This window comes from Nyctibius grandis, chromosome 7 (genome assembly GCF_013368605.1).
Source record: "Nyctibius grandis isolate bNycGra1 chromosome 7, bNycGra1.pri, whole genome shotgun sequence".
NCBI classification, from domain to species: Eukaryota; Metazoa; Chordata; class Aves; order Nyctibiiformes; family Nyctibiidae; genus Nyctibius; species Nyctibius grandis.
Window position 1 is genome coordinate 9134962 of NC_090664.1, and position 21525 is coordinate 9156486.

Sequence of the window (21525 nt, forward strand, 5' to 3'; positions counted from 1 at the left end):
CCATCAGTAATTGCTGCAGCAGATGGTAAAGCAGGGGAAATCCTGCACAGCTCCCTCAGCTATAATAATCACATTAATTTACCTTGAATTTTGTCTGATAATTTAGAATCTCTGTGCTCATTTGAAATTTTATTGCAGACAGCTCTTCTTGGCTGGTCTCTTGGAAACTCTGTGCCTGTTTCTTTACTGTCTCCAGCTGCAATTGCAGACTTGGGACAGCTGCAGCACATGTTTGAGCCTCCTCTAATTTTTCTTGTAGGCTCTTGTTCTCCTGTCTGAGATTAGAGATGTCAAGCTTCAGCTTCTCCTGTTGCTCTGCTGCCTGTTCTTCCAGTTCATTGAGCCTTTCTGTGGCCTGAGCTAACTGCTCTTCTGCATCCATCTTTTCAGAGGTCAAGGCACAAATCTGAATACCAAGTTCAGCCATATCCGTGTTGGTCCTGTGGAGGAGATCTTTGTGTTCTTTGTTTTCCATTCTAGCAACTTCCAAGTACTGCTTAACCTTGGATAGCTCTTCCTTCAGGTTCAGCAAATTATTTTCCAGCTCAGCTTTTTGATGGGCTGCTGTGTCCTGCTCTTTTTTCAGCACTTCTTCTCTTTCTTTACATTGCACCAGCTCTTGCACATGGTTTCTGTTGAGTGACTCACTTTGCTCTTTCAGCTGCTGGACAAGCGCCTTTTGCTCACCCAAGACAGTCTCTGTGATTGCCAGCTCACCTCTCATCTGCTCTCTCTCATCAGTGGTCTGCTGAAGCTTGACTCGCAGGTCGAGGACTTCTGCTTGCAGCCTAGACACTTCACCTCGGTTGACCTCCAACTGCTCTTCACTCATGGTCAGTCTGGAGGCCAGCTCTTTTGCCTCCTTCTCCAGAGAAGCCACCTGCTGTAGCTGGTGTTTTTCCACTGATTCCTTTTCTGACGTGAGGGATTCAATAAGCTTTGACTGATGAAGGCATGTCTTTTCAACACTGAGCTTTTCTACCTCGATAGTCTCTGCTTTCTTCTTATGTCTTTCAGTTTGTGCTTTTAGCTGCTCACACTGGCTCTCCATGCCTTGCAGTTCTATTTCCTTCTCTGTGAGCTGTGACTGGAGACACTCTTTGCTTTCCTTCAAGGTGCCTAAGCTTTTTTCCATTTGTAAACTACGCTGTTTGGCACTCTTCAGCTGTCCTTCAAGTGAGGCATAAGACTCCTTGGTGGTCTCTTCTCTTTCCTTTAGCTCTTCATAGTCTGAGTGCAGAGCCTCTAATCTCTCCTCCAGAATTTGGCTCTGCCTCCTGGCATTCTGCAAGTCTTCATCCAGCTGTTTGTTCTCACCCCGGAGCTTCTTCTCTTTTTCATCAACTGACACCAGGGCATCATCTATCTCACTCTGAAGCTGTTTCTCAGAGGCTCTCAGCCTGGCTACCTCAGCTTCCAGGGAAGCTTTAGAAGCTTCCAGATTTTTCAGTTTCCCTTCCATCTTCGTCTTGGACTGCTGCAAATTTGCATTCTCCGCTTTCAGCTTCCTGCTCTCCTCATCCATTTCGCTCACTGCAGAGTTTTGCTGCTCCATCTGCTCCTCCAGCTCCTTGACTTTCTCGCTGAAATGCTTTTTCTCAGACAAGAGTTTCTGGTTTTGCTCCGCAAGGCTACGCACAGTCTGACTCACCTTTGTTAAGCGACCCTCCTGTAGTTCAAGTTGCTCTGCTTGCGACTGAGCTTCCTGCTTCAGTGCTCCTTCCCTCCTACCATACTCCTCCTCAAGTTTCTCTTTTTCTTTCCTTGCTTCCTCAAGACTTTTTTCCAGTGACCCCACCTGAGCCAGCGACCCCATTACCTGGGTCTGGAGCTCAGCCACCTCCTTCTCTTTCAGGGTCAGGGCCTTCTGAAGTGCATCCATTTCCGTTGCCATGGTTTCCAGGCTCCCAAGCAGCTTTTCACTCTCTTCTTTGGAATCAGCAGTGAGGCGATTGTACCTGAATTCCAGTTCCTTCTGGGCCTCTTCTTTCAGCTGCAGCTCCTCCCTTGCCACTTTCAGCTGAGACACATGTTTGTCACTGAGTCTTTGGATATCTGCCTTTTCCTGTTCTGTCTCCTGAAGCTTCTCTAACAGTGCCTGTATCTGTAGGGCAGAGTCACAGTGGGCTGTTGCTTGCTGTCCCTTTTCCTCCAAGGCAGCATCAACTTTTGCAAGGAGGTTGAGGTTCTTCTGTTCTGTGGAATTCAGCCTGTCTTTGAGCTCACCGATGCAAAGATCCTTCATAGCAACCAAAGCCCTAGAGGCCTCCAGCTCCTGATTCAATACCTGCAGTTTAGAGGCACCGTCTTCCTCGTTAGTCACCAGCTGCTCCATCTTTGTTGAGTATTCCTTCTGCTGTTCCTCTGCATTCAGTTCCAGGGACTGAAAGCACTTCTGCAGGTCACGAACAGTGCTCTGAGTGGAGTGTGAGACCTCACACTGCTTCTGTAACTCTGTGATCATCTTTGTCAGCCGGGAGTTCTCCTCACTGTAGTTATTGCTTTTCTCCTTTTCTACCTGTACTTGTTCTTTCTGGAGGCTGACAGCTGCCTGGAGCTCCTGGTTTTCCATTTCTAGCTGGTGAATACGATCTTGAAGTTCCCTCTGCCTCAGCTCAGCCTGGTCAAGTTCTACACGCATCTCTTCAAAGCCCTCAAGGTGTTCAACATTTAGTGAGCTATTTGCATCAGGGCTGGAGGGAAATTCTTGGGCCTAAATGAACAGAAGAGGAAAACCAGAAAGTTTAAGAAGTATTAAACATGCATTTAAATGGTGTGCTCAAGTGAGAGCAAATTCAGGTTCCTAACACACAGTGACTTTGTATGTTGTGTTCACAGCACTACAAGTTATCAATTTATAGGACATGGGGCTTGCTTTCACAAAAGACAAATGAAAACATACATATCTTCAGGCAGTCTTCTGAATATATTTTTTTTTCCTCTACAATATTTGCATGTTCAGTTGAATCAGCTACTGGACAATTCCCTTTACTTTTAATTAAGAACTCTTTTTGTAGTTTACCATTGTAAGAGTCATAATTGCCATAAAACTACCAAGCTCTCTGGAACTATTCTAGTAATTAAAGATCTATCATGCCACATAAACATTTATTTGTAATTTGCTTACCTGCAAATAATTGCTTACTAAACTGCTCATGCTGGAACTGCGACTTGGGGGCTTCCATAAATATGCTGAAGATCCAAGCGAGGACAGTGTCCTCCTGTTGAACACACAGAGAAACAATATATAAGGGAAGTCTAAGCACACACATACATGTTTTTCTGCTCTTATAGGTGACATTTATCTAGTTGTAACTATCACACACAAAAAGACGTAACTGCACCTGGTGTCCAGGCCAACAACCACTGAAGTTGATGGAAAACAAAACAGGGATATCAAAGGCACCTATAAAAGATTATAGAGTTGGTAGCCGTGACCTCCCACATCCACAAGTATCAATGCAGCTTTGCTCTAAGAAATTGTATTGTTGTGTGGTGGCAGCTCAACCAGACGGTGGCAGCATGCAGCCCTAGAAAACTCACATGATACAAATGGATCTGGATCAGACCTAGTAGTTTCTGTTAAACTCCCCTTTGAGGTGGGATCAGGCTGTGGTTGACCACATATTGTCATCTCTACCATTGCTGCAAGTGAAGCACACTGCTTGGCTGTTCAGTCACTACACGTCTCAGCTCTTAAAACAGCAGGAGCTAAGAACATTTCTTCTTGTGCCTGTGAAGATGAGAATAGCTTGGGATTTGGGCCTAAACTGCAGTTACTGGAAGTACTCCGTTACAGAGCATCAACTCTGATCTCTGATACACAGTTTATTGAAGGAAAAAAAGGCCAATTTGTTCATAGACTAATTACAGAATCACAGAATCACAGAATGGTTAAGGGTTGGAAGGGACCTCGAAAGATCATCTAGTCCAACCCCCTGCCAAAGCAGGTTCACCCAGAGCATGTTGCACAGGGTTGCGTCCAGGCGGGTTTTGAATATCTCCAGAGAAGGAGACTCCACAACCTCCCTGGGCAGCCTGTTCCAGCGCTCTGGCACCCTCAAAGTAAAGAAGTTCCTCCTCATATTCAGACGGAACTTCCCATGTTTCAGCTTGTGCCCATTGCCCCTTGTCCTGTCACTAGGCACCACTGAGAAGAGTCTGGCCCCCTCCTCTTGACACCCACCCCTAAGGTATTTGTAAGTATTGATAAGATCCCCTCTCAGTCTTCTCTTCTCCAAGCTGAACAGACTCCTCCTAAGAGAGATGCTCCAGTCCTCTGATCATCTTTGTAGCCCTTCGCTGGACTCTCTCCAGTAATTCCTTATCTTTCTTGAACTGGGGGGCCCAGAACTGCACACAGTACTCCAGATGTGGCCTCGCCAGGGCCGTGTAGAGGGGCAGGATAACCTCTCTTGACCTGTTGTCCACACCCTTCCTAATGCACCCCAGGATACCATTGGCCTTCCTGGCCACAAGGGCACATTGCTGGCTCATGGTGAACTTGTTGTTCACCAGAACACCCAGGTCCTTCTCTGCAGAGCTGCTCTCCAGTAAATCAGCGCCCAACCTGTACCGGTGCATGGGGTTACTCCTCCCAAGGTGCAGGACTCTGCACTTGCCTTTGTTGAACTTCATGAGTTTCCTCTCCGCCCAGCTCTCCAGCCAGTTCAGGTCTCGCTGAATGGCAGCACAGCCTTCTGGTGTATCGGCCACCCCTCCCAGTTTTGTGTACACAAATTTGCTGACTCTGTTCCTTCATCCAGGTCATTGATGAATAAGTTGAACAGGAACGGACCCAGTACTGACCCCTGGGGAACACCAGTAGCCACAGGCCTCCAACTAGACTGAGCACTGCTGATCACAACACTCTGGGCTCTGCCATTCAGCCAGTTCTCCATCCACCTCACTGTGCACTCATCTAAGCCACACTTCTTGAGCTTTCCTATGAGGATGTTATGGGAGACAGTGTCAAAAGCCTTGCTGAAGTCAAGGTAGATAACATCCACTGCTCTCCCCTCATCAACCCAGCCAGTCATGTCATCATAGAAAGCTACCAGATTGGTCAACCATGATTTCCCCTTGGTGAATCCATGTTGACTACTTCTGATGACCTTCTCCACATGCTTAGAGATGGCATTCAGAATGAGCTGCTCCATCACCTTTCCAGGGATGGAGGTGAGGCTGAGAGGCCTGTAGTTGCTGGGTCCTCCTTCTTACCCTTTTTAAAGACTGGAGTGACATTGGCCTTCCTCCAGTCCTCAGGAACCTCTCCTGTTCTCCATGACCTTTCAAAGATGATAGAGAGTGGCTGGGCAATAATGTCTGCCAGTTCCCACAACACTCGTGGGTGCATCCTGTTGGGGCCCATAGATTTGTGGGTGTCTAGTTTGTCTAAATGATCTCTAACTTGATCCTCCTCAACCAAGGGAAAGTCTTCCTTTCTCCAGACTTTCTCTTGTACCTCCAGGGTCTGGGATTCTTGAGGGCTGGCCTTAATAGTAAAGACTGTGGCAAAGAAAGCATTCAGTAACTTCGCCTTCTCTTAATCCTCTGTCACCAGGGCACCCTCCTCATTCAGCAGCAGGCCCACGTTTTCCCTAGTCTTCCTTTTGCTGCTGATGTACTTGAAGAAGCCCTTCTTGTTGTCTTTGATGTCCCTTGCCAGATTTAATTCCAAGCGGGCCTTGGCCTTCCTTGTCGCCTCCCTGCATATTCTGACAACCTTCCTAGATTCCTCCCAAGTAGCCTGTCCCTTTTTCCACATTCTGTGGACATGGAGAAAGTGTATGCCTGCTCTAACACAAGTATTCCTACCTTCAAAAGCAGAAGCTTTTACAGATTCTGTAGCAGGCAGGTATTTTATGGCCCTGTTAATACAAAACGACAAAGTGTTTCTATCTTACCTGGCAAATGCTGGCCAAGCAGCATCTAAATCATAGCCTCTTGATGCCAAGTCAAACTGAACATCAGTGAGCTCATAGAGTTGACCCACAATGTCAGAACTCATTTTGGAATTCAGAAATGGACTTCTTGCATAGTACCAGTCACTGGAAAACAAAAAAAAACAAGTAATACTCATTCATAAGTAAAAAAGAACCCTCACAACATCATTATTCACTCCACCCCAGAAAAATTATGATATGCTATTCTAAATGCAAACTGAAAACAACCAGACCTGCCAACGAACACCCCATCCCTTTGATGTGAATTAAATCAAACAGCTTCAATGAATTCCACAGAAATATATTTAAAGGAGCCCCTGCACAAAATATTTTTTCCTCTAGTGCTCAGGCAAAACACTGGCAAGACAAAATACTTGCTATACACTGGATAATCACACAGTAAGTACTTAAAGCACACACTTAATACGTGAAAAATGAGGGACAGAAAGCAGCAAACAGAGTTAAATACACTGTGCAAATAGTAGAGCTTTTTCTAAAAGCCCTACCAGTGCCCCTCCAACCAACTACAAACTATCATCTTTGGTGTTCCTTGGCCAGGGGCAAACTGTTCCTTTGTGTGACAATCCAGAGATATACGCAAATGCTTTCTGGGGCTTCACGCAACACATCCAAACTAATCCTCCCTTATGATGTACAGTACAGAAGATCAAACCCAGGTTCTTCAATGCTTATAAAAATGTCACTTTTGAAACCGACATATAGAAGCATCAGTGCCACCCACTCCACACACATTTAGCTGTAACAACTTTCAACCTTTACCAGTCTAAGACAGGCATGAACCAGTGACCCAGGGCAAAAGGTCTATTATCCTTCCCATCCTATTACCAGCTCTGTAAGCCAACCATTTGGAAGGGTTTCAATTTCTTTCAATAGCTACTAGGTGTTGTTGCTTGATCACATTGAGCAAACACCCATTAGTTAACAAGGTACTTTGCTATTCACCTGGTCACCTTGGTGTTCATAAAACATTGCTGCAAGGTGTCTGCTAGCCTTTGGTGAACCAGGGAGTAACGAAGAAACGCTCTTCCTTTTCCAAGAGATGTTCGTAGCTGGAAGGGAGAAAACACAAGAAAAGAAAATTCTAAATATCATTTGTAATCATGTAGAGACACGGCCAGAACAGTCTACATACCGACACAAAAAAACCCACAATAAGCCACTAGTTGTAAAGGAAGCAGTTAAGAACTGCCCCTGAGAGACACCTTCGCCCAACACTGTCATTGGGTTGAATCTTTTTTGAATGATTAATTTGTATCGACAGCTGGCTGTTGTCCACCTTATAATAAATAATAAAAGGCATCACAGGACCAATGAATCATCTAATATACTGAGTACATAAATGCAGACTGTGCTAAGGGCAAATCCCAATATAAGGCAAAATCTCAATGGGCCCAGCAAAGCCAGAAGTGACTGCTTAGGTTACTTAAGATGTGTCTGGCCACAGCTGGAACAGCTTTAGGCAGATCTAGTCACAGAACAAAGATGTACACATATACAAATATACAATCCCACGGACACAGTAACCCCAGACGATGAAAAAAGTCTTTCTTAATACTTAGCCGATTTGATAAAAATCTAATTCTTACTGCAGACCAAGAGCAGCTGCATGACTGAAATTAATAGATCTTTTTATGAAGACAGCTGTTATGTCAACATAAGGGGGATCACAAAACTCAGCACTAAATTTTGTTATAGCTACTGACTTGCGGAATTAATGTTTTGCTTTGCCTTCTACATCTGAGCTATTTGTTGACCTGCAAAATAATGAAACACTAAACAGTAGTGTTTCATTTCTCCTTTCCATCAAAATCAGTAATCAATTTAGGAATGGAAAATGAAAGTGATGAAAAGAATGTCTCACCTGTCAGCCATGCTCCTAACCAAACTGCTCATCCAACTAACAAACCAATTATATTAATGATTTAAAAATGGAGGCCAAGGAAAACATTAGAGGGGCTGAGGCTCAAGTTAGTAGGTTACTATAAATTTTTCTTGAAAAGTTAGTGTGAAAAAAGGCTCAAAGGCCACACAAGCTTTCTCTTCTGATCAGTATTCCACTGTGGTGAAGTGACAGCAATACCTTAACTCTCGGTTTCCCCAGTTTTGCTGTTACTGTGCTTTTGTGCTCAAGTAAGACACAGGTTCCTCAATTATCTCAGCAATCCACCATATACAAAATTGTTCCTTATAAATGGCATGACGAAATGCAGAGCAAAGGAAGCAACACTTTTTACTGCTTTTTGTTTTGAATTCTATAGGACACAAAGTGTGAAATAACATGGTCCCCCAAACGCTAAGTACTCCAGAAACAGCAAACTTAATTTGCCAACTCTTTTTCGCCCTCATTCACCCTGTAGATGCCTGAATATTTCTTCAGGGAGATGCCCTCCCTGCCCTGTGCACAAAGCTTACAAGTATTTTCCCTAACTAGGTATATTTAGTGAATATCTTAAGAGTAGTCAAAAAAACCCACTGGAAGCCACTGAACTAATCCTATCCTTACTCCCATTGTTTATCAATTTAAACCACAATGCCTTTTTTAAGCATGGAGATACTAGAACAGATGCATGTGAGGAGAAGTAGAGGAAAATATTTACATATATGCAGTTACAAGTAGCCGAAGACTATTTGACTAGGAAGCAAAACCATGCGCCTCCTGCTAGAGCGCTGCCAGAATTCAGGGAGGCAGGCAATGTCTGGTATTGTCAGTGTTTCCACGTTCACTGCAAACACTAGCTAAGGTGCAATGTATGGCTGTAGCACTGCAGCATGTGCAATGTGTGGCTGTAAAGACTTGGAAAGATGTGTATTCAGTGTAATCCCATTTTGAAAGGGAAATGACCAGAACTCACTGCTCACCTAACCGCTATCAAGGACAAGGCGCTCTGTTTAATTAACAGGTGGGCAGTTTCCAGGGTATTCCTATTTGCTTCCTTGCTCCACCTCTCTAGCATATCATGCACCCTAATACTAGAAGTGCTGCAGGCAAAGCAGCAGAGGAGGCATTATGCTGTTAAATGTTTGACCATTACTCTTTCCATTGTTCACTTCCATCTTTGAAAGTCAACAAATACTGTTCAGTGAGCAAATAAATGACATTTGGAAACCTTTACGTTCTATCCAGCCATGTTCAAAAATTGGCTGCTGATTTCTACCTGTAATGCAGGGGAATAACCAACATGTTTTTCTGTCATCTGTCATTTCACTTCTGGACCAGAGTCTGCCAGCTCAGTTATCCGAAATGGACAACTGATTTTTTTTTAGAATTCATATTCCTAAACCACAAGCTAATAAAGTTAAAAGAAGTCTTCCAAAAGTTAATTTATATGGCTGCACAGAAATTGAAATAGAAAATGTCCTTCTTCCAAACAACAATTTCTGATATCATGCTAACCATTAAACAGTCAGAGGTACTGAAGAGGGAGGAAAAAGCAGAGCAGCCTTTATGTGTGGTAATAGGCAGGTGATACCACAGGCAACAGACTGTTAAAGGCTATAGCACAGTGACACTTGCAGAGAAATCAGATTGGCTACCGCTGCTGAGAATTTAGGGGCCAGTAGCTACAGTGAGAGGATCCTTCCTGCAGCAGCAGTCTCTGTCCTTCTCCAGTCTTCCTAGAAGTAGTGGGAAAGTCAAACCCAATTTCCAAGTCTCTCCCCCATTTCCCTTCCCAGTGGTAAAATAAACTGGAGCCCTTCCTTGGCTTGTTCGCCTTGGAACAGCAAAATTCAGTATTACCTAAGTTGCTGAGAGAAGAAAGTGAGGTATGGAACACAGAGCCTGCCTCTGCTAGACTATCATAGCTCTACAGATGGCTCAAGTCAACATCATCTAGAGCTGCTGTGGAAGAATTGCTAAGAGAACAGGAAAATCTGCTGTAAACAGTATATTGCTAATACAAGTTAGTACTGTTCACAGGTAACAGAACTGAGCATCAGGACAATGCTGGCTGGCACCAGCACACCACCGCCTCTTTTACCCACAAGGGAAGTTCTTCTTCAAATGATTCTCAAGACTCAGACAGGATCAGCACAGAAAGCTTCTCACAGCACTTACTTTACCCACTCATTAAGCTGAAGACATAACATGGCTGTTACAAAATTAAGCTTTTATTACTATATCTAATAAAAATAAAGCTTTTTGTCCTGTTCATGACAGCTTAGCCGAGGGAATAATGACAACCATCCTGAGCCATTATATCGTGCTATTTGACATGGAGGAACAACGCTGAGACAGAAGACTAAACTCTGCTCTCAGTCAGTCCTTCTCAACTATACTGACCAGGTGAAAAAGTCTTAAGAAATATCAAACATGGTGAACCTTTCCTCTTACTCTTTGAGCAAGTCCTGCCTTAAACTGTGCTAAAGATGCCAGGCTCTACCCTTGACTTCATTTTTCATTCCTTTTTAGAGAAAATGGCACTAAGTTTATGAAAACGCGGCGCACAACCAGAGACAAAAAGGACCATTCACTTGTGTAAGTGATCTTCAAAATAAGAAAGAGTCAGGCTATCTAATCCTATATAATTTAGTGCCCTAGTAAAAAGACTAACCTTGCATTTTTATACTTCATGTGAGAATTAAAAACAAAAACTCCCAACTCTTTTTTTGCTGTATGTTAAAAGCAGTGTATTTTCTTTTGGTTTCTTCCTCTCTGAAAAGACATACTAAAATGCTTAACTGATGTACTTACTTCCGTAATAGACTTGACAAAGCGGATTCCATCATTAGCTCCTTTGACTTTTGCCAGACAGTCACAGAAATAATCCCAGTAGTCTTTTCGGTTCCCCAACAAGGTGTTTTTTTCTTTCTGGTCAAACTTAAACACAGAAAACAAAAAGCAATGAGCAAAACTTAAATATAAATATACTTATATATAGCTACTTGGAATTCTGTTCCTCTCTCAGCAATGTGCCTTCATGACTCTTCTTAGTTTTAGCCAATGTATTCACAAAGGAAAAAGACATTGTACTGCACTGATACAATCTAGCAGTTACAAAAGTTACTTTACAGACAGTAACAGATAATAATATTCTAGGTCTAGTTAAAATACAGACATCTATTAAAAACTGCTGAAACAAAGACTTGCAGTAGATTCAGTAGCTGTTGAAGAGCAAGGAACTAACAACCAGTTGCTGAGAGACCTGCAATCACGTGTGGCAATACCACACATGTACGTACCAGAAAAACCTGCTCTAGCTAAATCATGTTCAGAGCAGCAATGCAGCGAGGGTACGGACTGCAGCTTGGACCATTCAAATCCCAAAGGATTCTTCAGCTTCTGCTGAAGCCTCTGCAACTCAATTAAAACTCCCTTGCCTAGATTAAGGCTAGATTATCATATCTTTGTTGCAATCAGTGATATGATTACAGTACGTGTAGACACAAGACCATGCAAATTGAATTTCAGTTTGCCCAGCAGTGTCCCCTTTTACTTAAATTTTGAGGATGGCCAAAAAGCAGCATTCCAGATTAAAAATAGGCCTTTTGCGTTAAGCTTTCCATACAATAAAAATGAATTTCCAAAGTGAAATTGCTAAAAATTCTGTAAATTACTCATACCACTGTATTTGCACCCTGAACAGTTTACTAGTTTTATTTTGCATTAAAATGTTGTTAAGATTTCATTACCACAGTTTTTCCAAGATAATTTAGCAGGATGTATCTTTAAAATCAAGCTCAAATCTTTCAGATCAATAGAAAAATGCCTTACATTCTTCAATCAAACTGCCAGCACTGCCTTTTGATTACATTTATTTACTTTCACTTGAAACAAGTACAATAAGCAGCACACATTTCAGTCCACTTACTGGGGGGAAAAAAAAAAAGAGAGACTCAACCAGATATTAATGATTATTTGAGTTAAACCCCACATACTGCAGAGACAGTAAGAGAAAACAGGGCCTATCATCGATGGTGGATTACAAATGATACACTTCACTTTTTACCTGTAGAAGGTACTCAAGCTTGTAGGAGAATTTTTGCAAGTTGACACTGTCATCTGTGATCGGCTCCCCTCCTTCTTTAAATTCTTTACTTAATTCAGTCACAGCATCTTTAAAACAAGACACCAAAATGGTTATCTAATGCAAGAGATACATAGCACTGAATCCATAAACAACTAAATAAATGGATTTTCTGCCTGGACTTTATGCATGTGTATTCAGCTTCTTGTAGTCCAACTGTCTTAACAACAGTGCAAAAAGCTTATTGATATGCTTGCAATTTAACACCACCTCTTAAAAAACTAGAGCTCAAGTTATATATAGTGACTACTTCTTCTTCTTAAAAAGAGCAAAATATCCTTCTGACACTTAGCAAACACTGGTAACAGACAATTGCTAACTGGTTGTTCAGCAGAGGAAAGAGAAATAACTTTTTGCTGTCTCATGTGCACATTAAGGTATTGCCACAGGACAAACAGAATTCTGATTAGAAAGGACAAAGCATGTAATCTGCTAAAAGGGGATCAGTAACACGAGAACAGTCGTTCAGTCAGCACATTTATCTTCTCCATGCTTTATTCAGGAAGGTTCAGCTTGTTCTGGTTACAAAACACAAATAGGAAAAATAATTTACATAAAAATAAGCATACAGCAACTCCTCTTCCCTAAAATCTACACCCGCAGTGGGTGAGGAAATCTGAAATCAAAGCAAACTCTGCTGTCTCCCTGGACACTCTGGCCCCAAAAGCATCAGAAATTACTGATTTTGAGCTTTCTTTCCACTTGGTTTTGTACTGCTCTCAGGTGTCTGAGTGAGGTTTAGCTCCCAGTCCCACTCGATCCCCTCTGCAAATTAACATCTCTTCTTGTTAGCAGGCACACAGAGCTCCTTTTTATGTTACAGGAAGATCTAGATTCCCACCTTTGGCACATATCATACCTTATATTTAATAAAAATTAAAAGGGAAAATATCTGGATCTCGGTATAGGCAGCTGATTAGGGCAGAGACAGAGCAGGAAAACTATTATAAATCTGCTGTCAATTTTGCCTGCAACAGAGCTGTGGAAAATAAGGTTGGCTGCTGCTGGAGAAGGACAAGTCAGGTGCACAGAAAGCACGTTCCACTGTAGCAAGAACAGGAGATCCAATTCTCCAGCACTCTCCCTCTGGGTGTCCATTCCCAGTTTGGTTTGGCCTTCTGTTTTTTCCCCCTCCTACATTAGCAGCCGCTCCACACCAGCTTCCCATCAAGGGAGGGTCTAAAAATCAGGCCTTCTCCTTATCTCACATGAAGTCTTGTAACAGCATATCTCTATTCATGCCAACAAAGTCCAAGCTCACACCACACACCCTAAGACACTTTTTTTTTTAATTGTAAAAGTTATTTCTCATCTCATGTGTTTAAATTTGCAGGATTTAAGAATTTAGGATCCTGCAGAAGGAACAGCACATAATCTCACAAAAAGAGTCACATCTCTATTGAGCACATCACACACCTTGGATCCAATTGCTGCACAGAAGTGTTGCACAACTGAAAACACAACTCCGACTCTCTGTTATCTAAAACATGAAAGACGCAGTCCAGCCTACAGAATGAATCTGCCAAGCATGGCACTGTACCTTGCAAGTCTCTGATAATCCGCTGCAGCTGGCTTTCACCACTAGTTGCTGCCATCTCGAAAACCAAAGGAGCTCCCCTTCTGGGCTGTTAACCTTTTCATCCATCTAGATAAAAACAGCAGAGTTCATATCCTTGATGACCATTGGGCTGACGAAGATTATTCTTCTCACTGACACCTGCAATTCTGTAAAAGTCAAAAATAAAATAAAGTCTTTATCATCTCAAATGAGCAGAAGAGAGGTGCTTTAGCATTTTAGATCCTGTTTAGTAACGAATTCCCCCAAGGCCAGGTCTTTTCCAGGAACCTCCTTTATATTTCCTTTAGATTTCACCTTCCATTTCAGTTATTTCTTCAGTTATATCTTTCAAAATTACTGAGCAAACTTCAGAGAGCAATTTTCTCTCGCTGGAATTACAACACAGTTAGTCTTACAGCCCAGCTCAGGCTGGCATTTCATGCAACTCATCTTGTGACCCTGAGAGAGGTTCTGATGACATGGGAATTTCCCTCTCAAACCCTCTGCCAGATCTTCCCTACAGGCTCCAGAGTAAAAAAATAAAATTACTTTTCCCTTTCAGGAAGACTTTCAAGACACAGACTAGGCATGGGCCAAGGAGTCAAAAAATGATGCACGTTTGATTCTGTGGCATTGGAGCATATATTTAACTCCTAAGAGCTACTACACGATTTAGTACTGGACGCTGGTTTTAGTATGAGAAACATCTCTCATCCCCTCCTCAGAACTCACTGTTCCCAACACATGTAAGAGGACACCACTCTATTTTAACCTCTGTTACAGCATTCCTGGCTGGATAAATATACTTTGCACCACCTCCTTCGCTTAGAACAATGACGAGTTATACCTAGCACTCGTAGAAAATCTTTCCTTAATTAAAATTAATGAATTAAAATTAATTAAAAGAATCAAACACTTTATTAAAACAACCATGCCTGGGGACCCAAACTTTCAAACACTAACCTGGGAACAATCATTCAAAAAAAGCCACACAGAAACTGCACAAGGAGCTTACTAAGCATCCTGTTCAAAGGTTGTTCAGAATTCTGCCTGCAATGGTACAGCCGAATTTTCAAGCAAGCACATCACCCAAAGTACTGAATCTTAAGAAAATTTGCTGTTACACTTCTGTGCTTTTGTTATCATTCAAGCTGAACTACAATGAAATTAAGTTGTAATTAAAATCTTAGAAACTTTTGAAATATAAATGTGATTAGGTCAAATGATTATATTCTCCTTTCTCTTTTCTTTCTTTCACTCCCAAAATAACTAAATTGGTGTCACGGTTTAAAGCTGGGCCAGCTATTAACCAGGTGGCAGATGCTCTCTGTTAACCCTCTCCCCCCCACCTAAGGGAAAGGAAAAGGGAAAAGGGAGAGAGACTTATGGGTTGGAAAGTTAAAACAGTTTTAATAAACTATAATAATGAAAAAGAATATAATAACAATAATAATAGAAATAACCAAATATATACAAATATGTACAAAACCAAGATCAAGAGCTTGGAAATCTTCCTCAGGCAGAGTTGCTCCCCCCAGCATGGGCAGAGGGGAAAAGGCAGTACCTCCCCCCAGCACAGGCAGAGTGGAAAATGCAATAGCTCCCACTGCCATCACACCTGCAGGCTTTTAACTGGAAACTGGCAAAGCTGGTACCAATCAGTGGGAGACAGGAGGGCCCATCCCTCCTGGGCCCCACCTCCAGGAGGCAGTGGGTTAGTGATAAATAGGAAAGTGAGAATGACGTGTGTGGGATGGAATACCTTGTTGGTCAATCTTGGGTCACCTGCCCTGTCTGCTCCCCCCTGCAGCTGCTACCCCCCTTTGGCTCTTCACTCATAAGCAGTGAGAAATTTAGCAGTGACTTTGGTTTCTTTAAGACTAATTGGCCTGGTTTGGGCCAAACCAGGACAATTGGCATGGCTGAAGTAGGTGTCTGAACGAATCGAATGGACCATTCTTCTACCCTATGTATCGAGGTATTGTTTGGAAATGGTCGTGATGTGATCCCGTATTCTTTTCTTTTTGAAACAAAGCAAACTTTAACAAAGCCATAGAGACAGAAACATGGTAAGTATAAAGAAAAGGCTGAAACTAGGCTTACTAGTGTATTTCTCTTAATACCTGTGTTTTGTTACCTGCTAGTTTCCATTCCCATATTTTGATGGCAGTCGTTATGTTATGACACAACTGTCGCGTGGACCGTGTGCTGTCTGGGGAAGGGCCTTGGCCTGCAAAATCCCCACCACAGCTGTGCTGCTTCAGGGAGAGAAGGCCAGCACAGCATAGACCAGCCGACCTTTTGTGGTGCCAAACACGACTTTTTACCCTAAATCAACAATATCACATACCTAAGACTCCTATCTTGATTCTGCTGAGTGATCGTATAAAGTATCACACTTCCTGGCAACTTGCTGAGATTGGGTACCAATGAAAAAAAGCAAGAATAACAAACCCGGTGAGTCAAAGTTTCCTTTTCTAGACATGCACAGTAATATCAGCCATATCTGTTCAGTTTGGCAGCTGTCACAGAAAGCAGCATAAGTGAGAAGACTGTGCAATGTGGGCAATGGCAAGCCAAAACGTGTGGCCAAACCAAATACTCTTCCTCACATAATGGGGGAAAAGAGCAAGGGCCAACAAGAGGATTCTGCCCGTCCTTCCCAAAGGCCAGAACAAGCTTCAATTCAAGGTTCCAGAGGCACAAAGACTATGCAAGAGGCATGCCAGGAAAACAGCAAACAGGCCAACTGCAGGCATGTACAGAGAGCCTGGAAGAGAAGGCAGTTGGGAGTTGAGCCCTTATTTTGCAACAGCTAGCGGGGAGCAGGACAGGAGGCATCCTGTGGCAAACACAGCACGGGACCTTGTCAAGTGCTAATTCCCATCAGAGTGCCCAAGCAGAGATTACTGGGGGAGGATTAATGCAGTTTAGAGTTGCCCCAGCCCCACTAGCATTGCATAAGTTAGTACATTTGCCCAGAAGTCACAGATAAATGACTACTGTGTGCACAACAGTTCAGTGGCACAGCGTGTTTCCAATGGAAAGGCAGCGTGTTCCCAATGGGTTGATCTTGTTGTGCCAAAGCAGCCCAAAACTTGCATCTTTATCCCTGCCAGGACCTCCTAGGCAGCATGCAGGAGCCGTGAACGGAGACAACAACTCAGCTGGAGGCACGTATCTGCACAGCCCACTCCTCTTCTTCATCTCCTCCCAGTCACTCCTTTCCTCAGAACAGGGAGCAAGGTCTCACAGCTTCCCCCTTCCTTGCATCAGCTCACACCCATGAGACGTGCATTTACTTACTCCCTTCTTTTCCCAGAGGTGAAGGGGATTTTTCAACCTGAGCTACTGCACAAGGAGAATGTGCTGAAGCTTTTTCTACCTGCCCTCTCCTGTGCAAAATGTGGAGAAAGGTACTTCTCTCCTCCGTGCTCCTTCCAGAGGTGTTCTTAGACAACACAATCCATCCCACAGAAAGGTGCAGAGCTCTGACTTCCTGTGGCAAAGAAAGCCGACAAAGTACCTCACCTGGTTTCCCAAGGTTTCAAAATAGGAAGAGCTTCTGTAAACACCTGATCTAGTCCTTCCTCATCACAGAACATTTTGCCCAGGATTGTTTAGAGCACAACCCCTGTTCCTCCAGTATTTACTATCCTATTATGTATCTCTGTAAATATTTGCTATGTGAGAACAGCATTATACATGTGTCAGGCACAAGTGACCTGCTTTGGGTCAAAAGCTTTTTAGATGATGCATCGTTACGTCGTATATACTAGCATTTGACCAAGGCCAACAGCATTAACTTGCACGAAACTGCAGTGCTGCAATGACACCAGTGCAGTCACACTAAGGACCTGGCACAGACTACGGCAGAGGAGGCAAGACAGGGCATGCCATCAGTCCCTCCTCGCAGTCTTGGGCTGTGCCTGCTAATGTCTGAAGGTGGCTGCTCCCTCTCCTGCTGGCATAAGTACTAGTGTGGGGGTGACAATCTTCTTTACAGAGGATATCCTGGAGATTAAAGAAAGAAGCAGAATGGAAACAGCCCACTTACAGGAAAAGAAAAGATTTACCTGAAGGAGAGTGTGACACATACAAAACAGTAAACAAAATTTAATGACCGTAATTAAATCGGTCAGTGGGGTAGCTACAATGACCTACTTTTAATCTGATTTCACACAATTTCTCTTTGTGTTACTGTAGGCACATCTGCGCCTCCAGTAGCTACATTCTTTTTTAATTCATTGGTCAATTTTGGCCAATCTTGACAGAAGGAAGAGATCTTCAAAATACTACACTCCTCCATATGCAATCAGAACAGGAAGTTGTGAGGAAGTCCACAAGCAGAGTTTCTCTTCATTGATAAAAAGGCTGCAGTGAGATCTCCGTTACAGCCTGATATCAGAGAATCTACTCCCCACCCAACTGCATTTTCAGCTTACACTTAAGTGCAGAGCTCACACTGAAGACTTGGGGTAATTCAGTTAAAAAGTAAATCGGATCTGCAGAACAAATTCAAACCAAAGTCCGCTACTTTCTACTGCTTACAGAAATATTTCATGTTAACATAACTGCTCTAGTCTAGCCATTTAAAACAAGGGCACTTCATCACATGGTCCCCACTGGTACCACAAGACCTTCAATTATTTGGCGCCTGCAGTTCTGTACCTGGTCTAACAGTCTATATGAAACAAAACAGGCAAGTGAGGATACTGAGCCAAATCCTACGTTCATGAGTCACAACAATTTTAACCGTGTTATTCCCTTGTGTAATGTGAACATGATTTGTCCCATAAAAGTAGATACTGACTGATAACTGCAAGGCACACTGTTGGAAAGTGTGTGGAAAAAACAACCTAGCTGGTCATACAATTGGCTACAAGACGCACTGCCAAAAGAACACTGAACGCAACCCTTACGTCAAAGATGAAGGAAGAACTGGAAAAAGGAAGTCTCTGCCGCTCAGGACCGTAACACCACTAATTCAGTTAAATAATTTCATTCCAGTAATTGTCTGGAAAAAGTACTTCGTACTTTGTTGTTCCAGGAAACATAAGAGTCCCAGTGGCATTTACTGCAGCTGTGCTGCTAGCTTTTCTCATTTTGTACCACGGAGGTACATAAAGCTGCATATCCATAAAGCTAAAAAACTGTTTGCTGCAAATAAGGGTCTGAGGTGAAACGCAAAATAGAGAGCATGACTCTTCTGTCACACACACTCCATGCTTTAACTGCGCAACTCAACCCTTTGTGCTTGAACACTGCATATAAAGATATGTGACTGACTGACTGATAAAAATGCACACTGGACTACATTACATAGGACGATTGAAAACAAAAGGCAGGCACAGCTTGCACGTCAGCTAAGGTTTCCATTTGGAGTTTTGAAGCGTGGTTCCATTCCGAGAAGTGAAATTTTCTTGCTAAATTAATCTTCCCCCTTTGTTTTCCACAACAACAAACCTTCACATTTCAATTACAAAAATATGTTTTGGGGGGAATATTTTTTATTTCTTTTAGTACTTCAAACAGGAGACCACACTGCAAACCTATGCTGGATTTCCCACACGCTCATACACACAAACCTTGTTTTGAAGTGTTTGGGTGTACAAACATTGAGTAATAAAGGGCATCTTGCAGAAAATATGTGTCCAGAAAAAAAAATTCACAGAGTACCATAGCATAGCATAAGACAATAACTAGATGAAGTGCATAAAAACATTCACGTATTTTGCAAATGCCTGGTAGAAAAGTAGCATGTTTAGAGTTAGGGACTCCTTACATTAAAGTCCTAAGGAGGCTCTTGTGTGGAGGCGCTTGTGCTCTAAGGATATTTGCATTTTACAGCATAAGAACACAAACTAAGGACATTCACAAAACAGTGCTTGCACCCCTAACCTGACAGGAGAGACTGACACAAAAGAACCAGTAAAGTTTTGTATAATCTTTGTGCAAACTTCCCTATTCTGTGGACAACTGGCCTGCATTCCCCCCGCTATTCCTTGTATTTGCAAACTGTTCTTAGAAAAAGATCAACACTAAGCAACAGATGCAAGTATACAAGTGGCATGATAACAACGCCATGAGATAGAGTTAATTTTTAACCCTGAGAGGGGAAAGTTGGCAACCCGAACTATCTTTTTTAAAGCTGCACCTACCAAACCAGACCTCCACTCTAAGACCTGACTTAAACCCCTTTAAAACGTTACACTGAACTTTGCCAAACAGGACAGATGTGTTAGACCAGGGACACAGTTTCCTGATTTGGAGAATACAGTGCTTCGTCTCTGATATTCCTCACATCAATCACTGATGAACAACATGAACTCAAAATGACCACTTTCCGCAAACAGCAACACAGGGATGAGCCTGTACGTATCTCACAAAGACAACCCTGTCTCAGCCCTGTCTCATGATGAGAGAAGTTGCCTGTTTGAGGAAGCAGACAGTTCACAAGGAGAAGAGTGCTCTTCTGATAACAGGAATTGCACTAGTATCGCTTTTAACAAACTCATCTGCCCTTTTTCCTTAGGAGATGCCAGACCTCACCCCACCCCATGTCAGGAATGCTACACTGTGTTTACTAACATCTACAAATTAACCTAGCCATAACTCTCCCTGAGACTTGCTTCTCCTCAGCTGCTCTCATCTTATTTCACTCCCCCTGGGGAAAGGTACCCCTGCTGCCTCAATGCCTGTACGGTGAGTTGAAAAGATAGGTTTCATTCAAAAGTGCAAAAGTTTTTCCCCCTTTGCACTCTCATTCTTCCAAGCCATTCTCCCCACGTCCCTCCCTGCCACAAAACCTGTTCTTCCTCTCCATAACTCACCCAACTATTTAAATCTCTTACGTGTTCTCCAAGGCAGGCACCTGACGCTCGGATGCTACTCTGAGGAGTACCATAGAGATAACTGCAGAAATAGAAACACTAGAGGACTTCCAGCTGCAAAGGAGCACTGATGATTCATGACACTCAACGTGCTCATTGTATGAGCGTGGAGACTTCAAAAAATCTCATGTTTTTCAGGCCTCCAAAGTTGGTCTCTGAGCCTTGTTAACTTCCTCAGCAAGCTCGGCCTGACTAAAGCACCTCAGCCACCTCTGAGACTTTGGGAGAGTTAAAAGCAACAACTATTACATCCGAACCCTGAACTGGGGGCTTTCCTTAGCAGGATTTCTTACCTCTGTATCTATCGTTCCACACTGTCCCTCCAAGCCGAGGTTTCAGAAGTACTTGAAAAGGCTGCCTCCTACTAATGGTTTTGGGAAGTTTGGCGGGTGGGTGTTGAGACTTGTCCATCCGTAGTGCTCCATCTGTCCTCCATCCAGCCAACAGCGGCAGCAGCTCCCTAGGGCAACTCCTGGCCTATATGTAGCTCCCAGTGAACTAGCAATACGCAACACCAAAAATTATAGGCTTTGGCCTTGCACGTGCAGATCAAATAGGAGGCAAGCACATTAAGCAAAAACCACACCGAGACAACTCAAACTGACAGGCGACTGAGTGAATCATGTTACCCCAGAGCCAACAGCGAAAATTCTTATTTCCTTTGCAGAAGTATGGAGTATTCCTCTCTCCTTGTTTTCTCACAAGGTTTTCAGTGAAGGTCACCATTTTGGGGTGAAGGGGAAATTTCAGAGTTACAAACCCCAAAGATGACACCGTATTGGCGTGGGCTCAGTTATTCGAGGATATCCAGCCTGTTCACCTTCAAAAGCCAAGCTGGCTTGCAGCAGTAGCAAGACCTTTCCTGTGCTCATCCTCCTTCCCAGAAGTAAATTAAATGTCATGGTGGACACACTCAGGGGTTAACTGTTTACAAATATCTTTGCCAAGATCACTATACCATCAGCAACCACAGAATACTGTGATGGACAAAAATATTAAATCAAAGGGAAGGGTGTAGGAGGCAAGGCCCTGTACAGCAACAGTTTCCCAGCACTATTCCAAGCACTAAGACTGAGATGCTC

The 21525-nt window shown here is 43.0% G+C and overlaps 1 protein-coding gene across 9 annotated transcripts in view; it reads right to left on the reverse strand.

Annotated features, from left to right (window-relative positions):
- The window catches only part of FYCO1 (FYVE and coiled-coil domain autophagy adaptor 1), a 57509-nt gene that overhangs the window by 33514 nt on the left and 2470 nt on the right, over positions 1–21525 (reverse strand). For 2 of the 9 annotated variants that reach the window (XM_068404795.1, XM_068404797.1), the window contains exons 2-8: positions 13533–13717; positions 11915–12021; positions 10660–10785; positions 6909–7015; positions 5907–6050; positions 3128–3221; positions 83–2713 (exon numbers count right to left, since the gene is read on the reverse strand). In XM_068404795.1, the coding sequence (XP_068260896.1) occupies positions 83–2713; positions 3128–3221; positions 5907–6050; positions 6909–7015; positions 10660–10785; positions 11915–12021; positions 13533–13587 (3264 nt within the window). In that variant the 5' untranslated portion in view covers positions 13588–13717. Of the gene's footprint in view, positions 1–82; positions 2714–3127; positions 3222–5906; positions 6051–6908; positions 7016–10659; positions 10786–11914; positions 12022–13532; positions 13979–14099; positions 14207–20736; positions 20941–21525 lie in introns of those variants that run through there. The other 7 variants (XM_068404802.1, XM_068404794.1, XM_068404800.1 and 4 more) reach the window with 6 other exon arrangements.